The 13,057-nt window shown below is 36.0% G+C and overlaps 1 protein-coding gene across 1 annotated transcript in view; it reads right to left on the bottom strand.

Annotated features, from left to right (window-relative positions):
• Positions 1 to 13,057, bottom strand: part of USP7 (ubiquitin specific peptidase 7) — a 96,696-nt gene that overhangs the window by 41,241 nt on the left and 42,398 nt on the right. The window contains 1 exon segment of the mRNA XM_043986420.1: positions 6,357 to 6,461. Within this exon segment, the coding sequence (XP_043842355.1) occupies positions 6,357 to 6,461 (105 nt within the window).

Genomic DNA, 13,057 nt, shown 5'->3' with positions numbered 1-13,057 from the left:
AAAAGAACTATTAATCAAGTCGGAACCAAGTCTTAGCACACTAATTCTTTTTTAGAGATAAAAAACCTGCTATAATGTGGACATTATTCAAGTTACTAGGTCATAGAATGTGCCACAAAGCACTGTCATATGTAATGACAAAATACTACCTATAGCACTTTGTAAGATCTCAATACAACGGGAGCATCAATACACAGATGAAAAATTATTTGGAGATATAAATGTTAATAAGAGCTAAGGAACATATCTGCTCTAAACATTGTAAACAATTCTTCAGAACTTAAAATTAAAGTTCAAGGTATCCCCCTTCAGAAAACAATAGCATTCAAATTTAAATTCGCAACACAAATACCATAATGCTGTTTCTATTGCTTTGCACATAGGTGTTCTATAAATATGGCTAAATAACGAATTGTTGTTTCTAGCACTGCTATGGTTTTCAATAGGAAGTATTAGCAATATCCCCAAATTACCATTATTTATCTTACTGATTGATGGTTTATAAAAAAATTTACAGTGTATTTTAACAATTATAAGCTATGAAATGCTCCCTATGGAGCATTTTATAGCTATTGCTAGAAGCATACAACTATATGAAGGCAGATTTAAGTCAAAGCATTTTTCTAACCCCAAAAGTCTATTTCGATAACTCAACCCACAATACACCACTTTGATGATACAATACAAACTATACGATTATTTAAATCTCTACTATGATTCTTTTCATGTCCAAATCTAGAAATGCTCCTTGGTTGGTTGTTGTCCTTCATTCTCGAACAGGGTAATATGGCATTACTATGTTGACTACAGAGTCAAGTTACAGTGTGTCTGACTGTGGCTGATCTGGCCAATGGGCTCAGAATGCTCTACCACAGGTCTGGCACAAATAGTCCATGTGAACATTTGAGATGGATTCTCTTAATTTGTGCATCTTGCATCTTCCTAAACATAAGAGTCAGAAGTGAGACTCCAGTGGATAGTCAAAAATATGATCACAGACCTATGTACACTCCAACATTATTTAAAATGAAATGGTGAAGATTAAGGTTTGTGGGAGACTCTGATGCTCCAATTACTCATTCAGCACAATTCTGCATAGATCAGATATCACTATTGAAAGAGACAGAAAAGCTAAAAATGTTAGATTACTGCCTATATTCACATGTAGGTTTAATCCTCTTTATTGAAGGAATGACTCCAATGGTTCTCAACTTTTATTTGGGCAAGTCATATTGACCATAGAGTGCTCCAAAATAAAGGCAGCATCCGTAAACCAAGATGTTATAGAAATAGAAATCTAATCTTATTTATACATATCTTTTTTAAAAAGTTATTTAATTAAGAGGCTGTCTTCAGCCACTCAAAAATGTAGGACCCGAAACAAGTTAAACAGAACACAGCAAAGTAGGAATTTATAAATACAAATGGGGAAGGTAGACTATTTTTGGCCCCAAGACAGAGCCTTTAGAAAAAGCTCACTCAGTAACTATGCAAAATGTGTCAGGGAAGGCAGCTAGGTGGCACAATGGATAAAGCACCAGCCCTGCATTCAGGAGGACCTGAGTTCAAATTTGGCCTCAGACACTTAACACTTACTAGCTGTGTGACCTCAAGCAAGTCATTTAACTCTTATTGCCTTGTAAAAAAAAAAAAATCTTCAGTGATATATCTGACAAGATTTTTCTTGGGCCCTCAAAAGATCTCATTACACCTCACAAGGTGGATAGCTCTGTTTTTTCTTAACTTAAGTCTTAACTGTCCTTCTTGCAACTTCTTCTGCCCTATTAATTCCTTCAAAATGATCTTCATATGGCAAACTGTAGTGGCTGCCCCATCTGGATACTCTCTAAATTATCCATGTCTTACCTAAAGTGTAGTGTGACCAAAAGTGAACATAATTATATTCCTACCAGAGAAGAATAGTGGAGGGTTATCTTCTCCTTATTCCTGGAAAGTATGCAGGCTACGATCAAATATAACATCATTAACTCACTGACCTCCAAGTTCAGCAAAACCTTCCATCTTTTTTCACCTAGTTATGCCACCTGCCCAATAATTGTGAAGCTAAAGTGCAAGACTTTACATTTACTGCTAATTAAAAGTGTTTTATTTGATGTGTCTCATATATAGGTCACTTTTAAAAACTGCATGTTAAAAACTTTATTTCATTTGATTCCCATAACAGCTTTAACAAAATAGTAAAATTGTCTCCTCTCAGGGGCAGCCCCTTGATCAGTTTTAAATCAGAAACCCAACTGTACATAATAATACACATCCCTCACCCACATACTTTTCATATACTTGACACTGAGCTCCAGAGGCAGCTGTGAGCAGCCTCTGCACAGTGATTTGATGAGAGAAAGGAAAAATAGTGTCCAATCACTAGATACCCTTTATAAGGGGGCTTGCAAGGATCTTTTCTACTCCCATTCCCCTTTTTTAGTCATATCCACAGCCTCAGGGATGAAGTGGGAAGGGAAAGAAGCAGAAGAGTAAGAGATCCATCTTACTTTGTAGCACTTGGGTCCTAAAGTATAAATTCCCTGAGAGTGGGCCTGCTTTTCCAAGTACTTTTGCTTAGACATAAGTCTTCATGGTGCTAAAAATAATATCATATTTGGGTTTCAAGAAAAATAAAGCATCTATATGGACCAAAATATTAACTCCTGAATTTATACAAGGATAAAAATCTTAGAGACTCTCATTGATGCTTTTGCCAAAAAGTACATATATACCTGTACTAAGCATATAAATAGTCCACCTTTTCCTTTTCTATCAAATGAAGGGATTCCTTTCCTGTGTCAAACAGTACTATTTTTTTTAAACCAGGGTAATTATTGTCAAATGCAATCCAATAAGCAGTAATCTACAATGGGAATATTCACACATGTGCCCAATGTTAATCCAAAGGAAATTCCAGATTTCCGTAACTTTTGCAAATCATACTCACCCATGGGAACTAGGTGGATAATTATATATTTTTATTTTTTTGTGAGGCAATTGGGGTTAAGTGACTTGCCCAGGGTCACACAGCTACTAAGTGTCAAGTGTCTGAGGCCAGATTTGAACTCAGGCCCTCCTGAATCCAGGGCTGGTGCTCTATCCACTGCGCCACCTAGCTGCCCCTTAGGTGGATAATTATTATGTTATTGATGTTGAACCTTTAAAAACTGAAAAGCACAATTTTATATTTGTACATTAATTTGAGGTTCACTGAAACCTAGAGGTGTATAACCTATACTGATTGCTTGCAACCTTGGGGACGGGGTAGGGTAGGGAGAGAGGATATGAGAGAGGAAATTTGGAACTCAAAAAAACTATAAATGAATGAATGGAACCTAGAACTGATGCTTGGGACTATTTCAAGAACTTTCTGGTCACCAAGCTAGCCTCCAATTCCTCTATCAAAATTCCTCTATCTAATCTTCCTAAAGGACAGGTCACTCTGTCATTCTCCTAATTATTAAATTCAAAATGGCACCATATTGGGGCAGCTAGGTGGTGCAGTGGATAGAGCACTGGCCTTGGATTCAGGAGTACCTGAGTTCAAATCTGGCTTCAGACACTTAACACTTATTAGTGGTGTGACACTGGGCAAGTCACTTAATCCCAATCGCCTTACCAAAAAAAAAAAAAATGGCACCATATTACCTATAGGATTAAATAGTATGCTACCTGCCCACATGCCTGGAATTCTCTCTCTCTGCCTCCTGGATTCTGTCATTCATGTCTCAGATAAAAAACAACCCACCTTCTGCAAAAAGCTTGCTGATTGATGGTAGGTCCTCCCCAATTTTAATATTATTTCCAATTTATCTTTTGCATATCCTGTTTGTATATCCACGCTAACGCATGTTGCCTCCATTAGATTGTGAGTTCCTTGAGAGTAGAATGTTTTTTGCCTCTGCATCCCCAATGCTTACTTAGCACAGTAACTAAGCACACTGTAGCACATTTGAATAGGTCCATTTTCCCCCTACTATTTCAGTATTTATAGTTCTTTAAGGTTTGCAAAGCACTTTGTAAATCATTTTATCCTCACAGTCATACTTGGAAGAACATGCAATTATTACCTCGATCCTATAGATGTGGAAACTGAGGTAGAAAAAAGTTATCTACTGTACATCTACTTCATGTGCTTCCAAAGCAAATGTTCACTTTTTTCTCCACTAATTTTATGAAAATCTGATTATTCTTTCTATTACAGCTCTTTTAGACAGAATCAATAAGAAAGTTATTTTTTCTCTGACTTCAAAAAAGTGTATCTACACTAACAGACTTCTTGGTACACGACAGGCATAACTCAATAACAACCTTGTCTAAACAAGAAAACAGATTTTTACTATCTTTTAGAGAATGGGAAAGAACAATCGGTGTGAAGATAAAAATAAATGAATTAAGAATTTCTTTTTACTTTATGGTGGGGTCAGAAAGTTATTCTTTTCCTCCTTACCTAAATCTTTACCTTGTCTCATTGCTACATTTATAGCTCCTTATGTAGTATCATTTTCTGTCAGGTCTGAACTACTTACAATGACCTGTTCAAAAAACCATTGCTGGGCCCTGGTATATGATCCATAGAGACAATCCTTGGTTAATCTGGAATAAATTCTATACAACAATTCTCTTTATCTGATATGTAATCCTACTCAAGTTTCTACCCCAACCTCCTTCTAGAAATAATAAAACTTTTTAAATGTATATTTTATACACTAAAGATAAGGATAAGAAATCGGCTCAGCTATAAGAAACCTTTTCAAAATTTCAGTCACTTAATGTTACAACTGGAAAAGATCTTAATTGAAATCACTCAGCCCCAAACTCCAATCAAGTTATTATATTTCTATTCCTCTCACTCATCCTCATCTCAAGGATTCCAAACACTTAAAACCACATATCTTAAATAGCGCACAATGTTTGATTCAAAACACTTCACTGCCAATTGAGGACAAGAGTGTCAGCTGTTTTACCTGTAGCTCCTATAGAACAGCAGTGTAATTTCTAACAATTCGGTCACTTTTATCAAAATTCCATTATACACTAGAAATGCCCTTTAGATTGTCTAAGTTAGAAACATGCTGTTGTTTCTTCCCTTATTCTGGGTCTACAAAACTCTTAGCATACAATCACTCTGTAAAATATAACAAACTAGAGTGGAGTGCTCTCTTTGCTCCTGCACCTATACCTTTTTAATAAATACTGGTTATAATTAGACCAACTTCCTAGATCCCTTTTGTAAAAAGTCTTTTTTGGTATTTTTGGTGATTGAAAGAAAAACACCAAAAATCCAACCAAAAAAACCACACCCACACAATTGTCCTTTTCTACACAGGGTTGTAAGTGCACTCCACAGGTAATAAAGCAGCGGGATTTAGACCACGCCTTTTTACCTTCCTCAGATATTGCCTCAGCCAGCTGACAGGGGATAAACCGCACTGTGAGAGAACTCTCAACTACTGCTGCAGTTTCTCATGGAGGCTGAACTTTTGGCAGGAGGTCTGAACAGCAGTCCTTCTGGTGATGCAGCCCGTGACTGATGGTTTCTTTCAAGTGCCCCGTTACTCCCCTGGGAAGGACACAACCCTCATGAGGATTGATGGACTTGTTTTTGACAGAACATGGTTTCATATTACACTGCAAGATTCCAGGGACTGCACAAAATTATTACTGGCTGTTATCTTTTTGGCTTTGGTGGATTTTGTTTTGTATTTTCCTTTTTCATTTTAAATTAACTGGTGACAGTTAGGCAAACTATACAGTTTATTATGAAAGGGAAAAAGTAAAAGAGGAAAGTGGTATTCAAATGGTATGAATTCATTACATTTGCTACAATATTAAATTGTGGTGCTGATATTTATGATCTTGGGAGGAAACTTGCCCTTCTAGCTAGAGATAGTGTATAAAAATGGAGCCCATACAAAATTGGTTTTATACATACGAATTTTTACTATTAACAGGAGAAATCGTGACTAATCACCTATACACCAGTTTATCAGAAACACAATGGAAAAACCAAGCAAAGCTCAAGAGATCTAGAAACTGCTATGCTACTCAAAAAGGAAGGCTATAGTAGTCTTTGCTTCATATTTTGAGCCCACATTCTTGCTTCTATGAATGGATGGAAAGTTGCAGGCATAAATATATACTAAACTGCTACCAACTTTTGGTTTTAAATATTCCCAAACTACTAAAGGAAAAAAGTCAACACGATACATCCAACATGGAATCCATAAGCTACTTTACAATTCAAACCACAACATGCCACGGCTTTTTGGGCCAGACTGCATAAAAATTATTATAAAGGAAGGATAAAGTAATGCAAATAATTTATAAATCACCTTCACAAATCTACTTACCATCCTCCATATCTTCCTCTGTGTTATTATGTCCATCGGCCATTGCTACATTCCCATTGATGACAGGATTTTGTGTAATTCTTGGTGGATCATCTGTATCTCCAGCTTTTAAGAGGGGGGAGAAAAAGAAACTCATTATTTTAACTTTTAAATCTTTGCTTTATAAACACTTCAATAATGATGCTATGTTTAACTACTTTTATTGGAGACCATAAATTCTTTTTTTCCCCCTTTTTTTCTTTGCAGGGCAATGAGGGTTAAGTGACTTGCCCAGGGTCATATAGCTAATAAGTGTCAAGTGTCTGACGCCGGATTTGAACTCGGGTCCTCCTGAATCCAGGGCTGGTGCTTTATCCACTTCGCCACCCAGCTGCCCTCTTCTTACTTTTTTTTTTAAACCATAAATTTCCATAATAAAAATGCACTAACAAATACATTTTTAAAATTATTTCATATTGATCATCTCACTGTTAGTTTTACTTTAGAAAATATTGGTGTGGGGGGGGGGGAGCTAGGTGGCACAGTGGATAAAGCACCAGCCCTGGATTCAGGAGGACCTGAGATCAAATCCAGCCTCAGACACTTGACATACTTAATAGCTGCGTGACCCTGGGCAAGTCACTTAACCCTCATTGCCCTGCAAAAAACGAAACAAAAAGAAAACATTGGTGTGGGATACATATATATATATATAACCATAACCAATTATTAGCATTATTCAACAGAAGGCTACTTCTGTGGATAGCAAAAACACTCAGGAAACTAACATAAGGATACACTCCTAAAAATAGGAGTTCTAACCTGGAGTTTGAAAAATTAAAAGAAAATGTCAATCACTGTATTTCAATGTAATTTAATCTTACTATTTTATGCATTTAAAATATACTAAGAGGGGTACAATAAGCTCTGTCAGTTGAAAAAAATTAAGAACTAATTTTAAGTGAAAACATATCCATGTTCAGGTTTGGTGTAGACAATTATTTTTGGGGAAAAGGGGGAATATATTCTATATTAGGGGCAACAGTTTAAAATCTACATATAGACTAATAAAGAATAGTATCTCTCAACTGATTTTTAACTACTGTTTTATTAGTAGTAACAATTTTTGAATGCTTTGTTTGACTATATTACACTTTACTTTGGGGGGGAGGGGCAGGGCAATGAGGGTTAAGTGACTTGCCCAGGGTCACACAGCTATTTAGTGTCAAGTGTCTATAGCTGGATTTGAACTCAGATCCTCCTGAATACAAGACTGCTGCTTTATCCACTGTGCCACCTAGCTGCTCCACATTTACAATTTTTACTAATGGTAAAAAGCACAAATTTTTAAAGTAATCTTAAGTATATTGGCTTTTCTTATAGGGAAAAGAACTGGATCTGAGGTGCCCAGTGAAGAAACTTATATATTCTATAAATGCAGGCAGGCATTTTCTTTAGTATTATTTGTCTAGAGTAATTAAGTGACTTGCTCAGGATCAGACATAACATAACATAATATAACAGTCAGTGGAAGGACTGCTTTTCCTGGCCCCAAAGTTAACTCTTTATCCATGATGCTGCACTTGTTTCCAGAGACACCTTTATTAGAGAAACTTAAGACTTGGAATAACTATAAAACATCATCAATGAAAAATGGAGCTTAAATTGAATGCTTATAAATATCCCAAGTACCAATACTAATATACTCTATCTATCTATATAATTATACATTTATATAATTTGATCCTGAGGGTGTTGTTGTTATTAAGTTGCTTTCCAGTCCTTTCCCACTCTGTGACATTATTTGGAGTTTTCTTGGCAGAGATACTGGAGTGCTTTTCCAGTATCTGGATGGCCAAGCAGGTAAGTCTGGCTGTAACAAAAAGTGCATAGAGGACAGTAATAACAGATTTCCTACTCTTTGTGACCCCATTTGCAGTTTTCTTGCCACAGATATTGGAGTGCTTTAGCATTTCCTTCTCCAGCTCATTTTACAGATGAGGAAACTGAGGCAAATGAGGTTAAGTGACTTGCCCAGGGCCACACAGCTAGTAAGTTAAGTGTCTGAGGACAGATTTGAACTGTCTTCTTGATGAGTCTTCTTGACTCTAGGTCCCACACTCTACCTGCTGCCCCTACAATGAGGCAGAGTTTGCAAATCTTATTCCTTTTTGCATGAGTAAACTGAAGCTCAAATAGGTAAATTAACTTGCTATTAGTCAGAAAACTATGACTTGGATCTGGTTCTACCTGCTCAACTTCCAAATATGATACCATAGCATCATAAGGAATAAACTTGCATTACCATTTGCCAGGTGTTTTATATCCAGAGAGGTTAAGTACCATAGTATCACTGTCAAATTTTAATTCATGACTGTACCTATATCATGCATGTGTATATATAGGATATGTGCTTTTATTTGCATACTTTTGGTTTTTATTGGAGTTATGGTAGGCAGAAGATTTAGATGATGTTTTAACTGATGCCCAAGGAGTATATTCAGATTAATCTGGATTACTTAACAAATGCTTAGGTTAATGGCAATAATACAAATGAAACTTACTGTTTTCATTTGTGAATTTAAAAATGAGATGTGTTTCTAAGACTAAACTCCAATGCTCAAATACTGGCATGAGATCTCCTCAGATCACACTTCATTTGAATTCACAACACCTGCACCCATCCCTAATGTTCTATGGTTTTGTGTTTTGGAATCTGCTTTGCCTATTAGTAATATAGCAAACATTTCGTTAAAAGAATGTCAAGTACTTTCTCAAACAAAAACTTCAGATGCAAATTCAATGTTCCACTATTGTTTATATACAAGTCTTTAAAAATTAAGACATATCCATTCATCATTTTGAAGATTATTCAAAGAGCAATGACATTCAGCACCACGGACAGCATCACTTTAATACAGGCTTGCCAGCTTCTTGAGTGACTTTCTAGCAGCAAGAGGAAAAAAAATTCTACTTTCACAATATCAATAACACAAAGTTTCCCTAATTTCATCTTATAGGCTGTCATGTGTTCCATTTTACAAGTTACAACTACCCTTGCAGTTTTACTATAAATGAGGGTATTCTTTGAATTAATGTTCTATGTATATATTGAAGAGGAACGTATGAAATGTTTTTCATGTCTACTTTAATAGTTTCATACAATTATTTAAACTGAGTAAAACAATGCATCTAAATAACAAATGCTTAAATTACATTTATTTCAAATACTTTGGATTCATAAGCATACTGCTAAACTGTCTTTTATGGTTCTCTAAATATAAGGGATGCTTAGAAGTTATCACTAAATGTATTTCTGAAAACTTTATCATTCTCACTTTATAGACAAGGAATACAACAGCAGCAAAAGGGCACTGTATTTGGAATTAGAGAGGGCCAGCACTGAAATTCCAGCTCTGTTGCTTGCTACTTGTGTCATTCAGTTACCTAGTCACCTACCTACTCTATGCCTCAATTTCCTAATGACAAACTTGGGGGTGGTGGTGTGTGAATTCAGATTATATACCTTCCAGCTCTAAATCTATGATCCTATGAGTGAAACAAAAGAAATGAGATGGTAAGGATTTTTTTGATGGGATATGGTTTTAAATTTTAAAATCATAATAGCATTGGTTCTCTTTTGCCACATCTTTCCTTTGTTTAGGTAATGGGACTATTTGTCTCATAAAAGGAGCTTATGATGGTAGGTAGTGGTCTTAAGAATTTGCATGGTATTAATTGTTCTTTCACACTGAGTTCTATTTTCTTTTTAAGAAATCTTAGGGGGCACCTAGGAGGTGCAGTGGATAAAGCAACAGCCCTGGATTCAGGAGGACCTGAGTTCAAATCCAGCCTCAAACACTTGACACTTACTAGCTGTGTGACCCTGGGCAAGTCACTTAACCCTCATTGCCCTGCAAAACAAAACAAAAGAGGGGGAGAGGGGGGAGGGAAATCTTAGATATTTTCAAAGTTCTCTATTTGGTCATCTGGTTGTTTTGAGGGGATTTATTTCTTTTGTATTCTCAGTTTTGTTAATAGCATCTACTAGGCATACTTTAATTTTTATTTCTTCTGGTTTTGCTGTGATTTTACTTTATTCATTTACTATTATGTTGACAGGATTTTCTGCCCTTCCTTTTTAATCTTTATCAATTTTGTTAGTCTTTGAAGAAATAGCTTTTAGTTTGATCATTTCTAGTTTCTTGGGCTTGCTTTTAATTTAAAAAAAAGTTCAGTTCATTAGTTTTCTACTTTTCTAGTATGTATGTTCTTAGAGAGATAATTTTTCTGCCTGAGGATTTAGCTGCATTCCAGAAACTTTAGTGTGGTTTCATCGTTATTCTTTCACAGAATTATTTCTATTGATTTTTTCTTTAACTCATTTGTTATGTAGGTTTTCACCATTCAGTCTCAATTTTGGCCTGTAACTTCTAAGGCTGATAGAAAATCCCATAGAATATGGAGGGGTAAAGCAAACTTTCAGAAAAAAGCTAGGTCCAACATATTTTACCAGGAAAACTGAAGTTGAATGACCTCTTTAGTGAATTAATGCCAAATTTGTCATTAGAAGTCAGATGTCATTTCCAGTTCAGGATCCCTTCTTTTACATGGTTTAGAACCATAGTTCTAATCCAAGAAATTGGTGTACTTCTTCACACTTAACACGTTATCTGAATTCACATAAATAGCTTACAATAAAAGTGACTGTTCTGGTTCCTCACTGATACATGCTAGTAACTTTGGATTCACAAAGACTATGCCAGTGGGTATAAACTTTCTCAAGCTGGAAGTAAAGGTCCAATAACAAGACTAGACTGGGAGAGGCTTGTCAGCAAAACTATAGCTACCAACAAGGGTAATTGATGAAACCACAGATTTGAGGTGTATTTGAGCTGAAGTGCATTTCAGCATTTTAGCTATAGAAAGACATTAAAGTAGGAGAGGCAACAAACCATCATTTTTATACATTTTTTATAGAGTGGTGAACTTGGGAATCAAGAAAACCCAGGGTCAAATGTTGCCTCTGACAATTATTAACCTAAGATCATTAGAAAGTCATTAACCCTAGCCTTAGGCAAGTTGTGTGTGTAGATTGAATTCCATGAGAGTTCTTATACTGGGCATGCTGACTAAATCAATTTTGACCTGTGAATGTGATGAGACTGTATGGGGAGAAGTCAGCTTCTGATTAATTGGAAAGGAATAATAGCATTTAGCTTTTAATATAGCTTTAAAAGTTTATTTAGTGTTGGGAGCTACCTTGCTCAGGGAAAATTAACAATGGAAGCTTCATTCTGTCTATGTCTCTTTGAAGAAATGCTAAGAGGGCAATAGGCCTGGGACTTTAAGAAACTGAATTTTCTGAAAAAACGGATCTACATTCACTGCCTCCACTTTCCCTGTCCAGGTCACTTAACTCATTAGGATACGGTTCTGTCTCTATCACTTGGAAATTTAAAATTTGCTCTTTCCAAGGTTAATAGTCACCTTAAAAAAAAAATCCAGTGGGTTCCCCTGCCCCTCATCACCCTCTGGGTAAGCATCTGACATTCTGAACCACTTCCTTGTTTTGGTATCTTCTTCCCACCTTCCTGTGATACTTTCTGACCCCACCTCTTTGCTACCCCATCATCTTCCCATCTAATAACAAAATAGCTAGCATTTATAATGCACTGCACAAATATTATTTTATATTATTTCATTTTATCCTAACAGTCCTAGTTGGTAGCTTTGACCTGATCAACCCATGTCACTACTTCATCCCTGAGACTTAGTTTTAGTGCTCCTTGGCACATCACATTGTTCAGCTCACAGAACCATGTAAATACAAATCCATAGTGACTAACCTTCACTAAAAGAAGTGGACCTCACATTCTTTTTCACAACCTTTTGTAGACTACACCATTAAAATGGTTTTAATTGCAAACAAGTATCTGTAGTTTTTTGAAAGAAGAAAATGTATATGTAATACTAATTATAGGCTGCACCCATGCTTTATTACACAACAGATTTGGAAGAAAGGCATTAAATTTAGATTTAATTAGTCTGATTAAAGGTCTGTAATTTTGGTGTATGGTTCTCTCTTTTTTGGTGACAATTCATACTGTAATCTTCAGAAGATCATAGAAAGAGCACTGGGTGGATGCAATAGATGTTTAAGTTCAGCCTCTGACATGTACTACCTGTGTGACCTTGGGCAACTCACTTAACATCTTATTAACTTCAGTTTCCTCATCTGTAAAAAATGAGAAAATTAGACCAAAGGTGCTGAAGTCGCTTCTCTAGTTCTGGCTATGATTCTTATCATCCACAAAATCTTTTTAAAAATATCATTAACCTTTCCCTTCAAGTTCGTTCTCTATTTGCTAGACTTGGAAATGTCCCCCATCATCTTAAATCTAGCACATGTAAAACTGAACCCATTATCTTCTCTTACATCTGGATGAAAGTTTTCTGTCATCTGTTTCTGTCAAACATCATAAGGCTCTAAACAAAACCTCTGAAACTTCTATTCATTGTCTCTCTTCATTTACAATCAGTTAAGTTCTATACAGTCTCACATGGAACCATTAAAAAATAATGGAATTTAGGGGCAGCTAGGTGGTGCAGTGGATAGAGCACTGGCCCTGGAGTCAGGGGTACCTGAGTTCAAATCTGGCCTCAGACACTTAACACTTACTAGCTGTGTGACCCTGGGCAAGTCACTTAACCCCAACTGC

Source organism: Dromiciops gliroides, chromosome 1, assembly GCF_019393635.1.
Source record: "Dromiciops gliroides isolate mDroGli1 chromosome 1, mDroGli1.pri, whole genome shotgun sequence".
In the NCBI taxonomy this organism is placed as follows: domain Eukaryota; kingdom Metazoa; phylum Chordata; class Mammalia; order Microbiotheria; family Microbiotheriidae; genus Dromiciops; species Dromiciops gliroides.
This window is presented reverse-complemented; position numbering and strand designations above follow the sequence as displayed.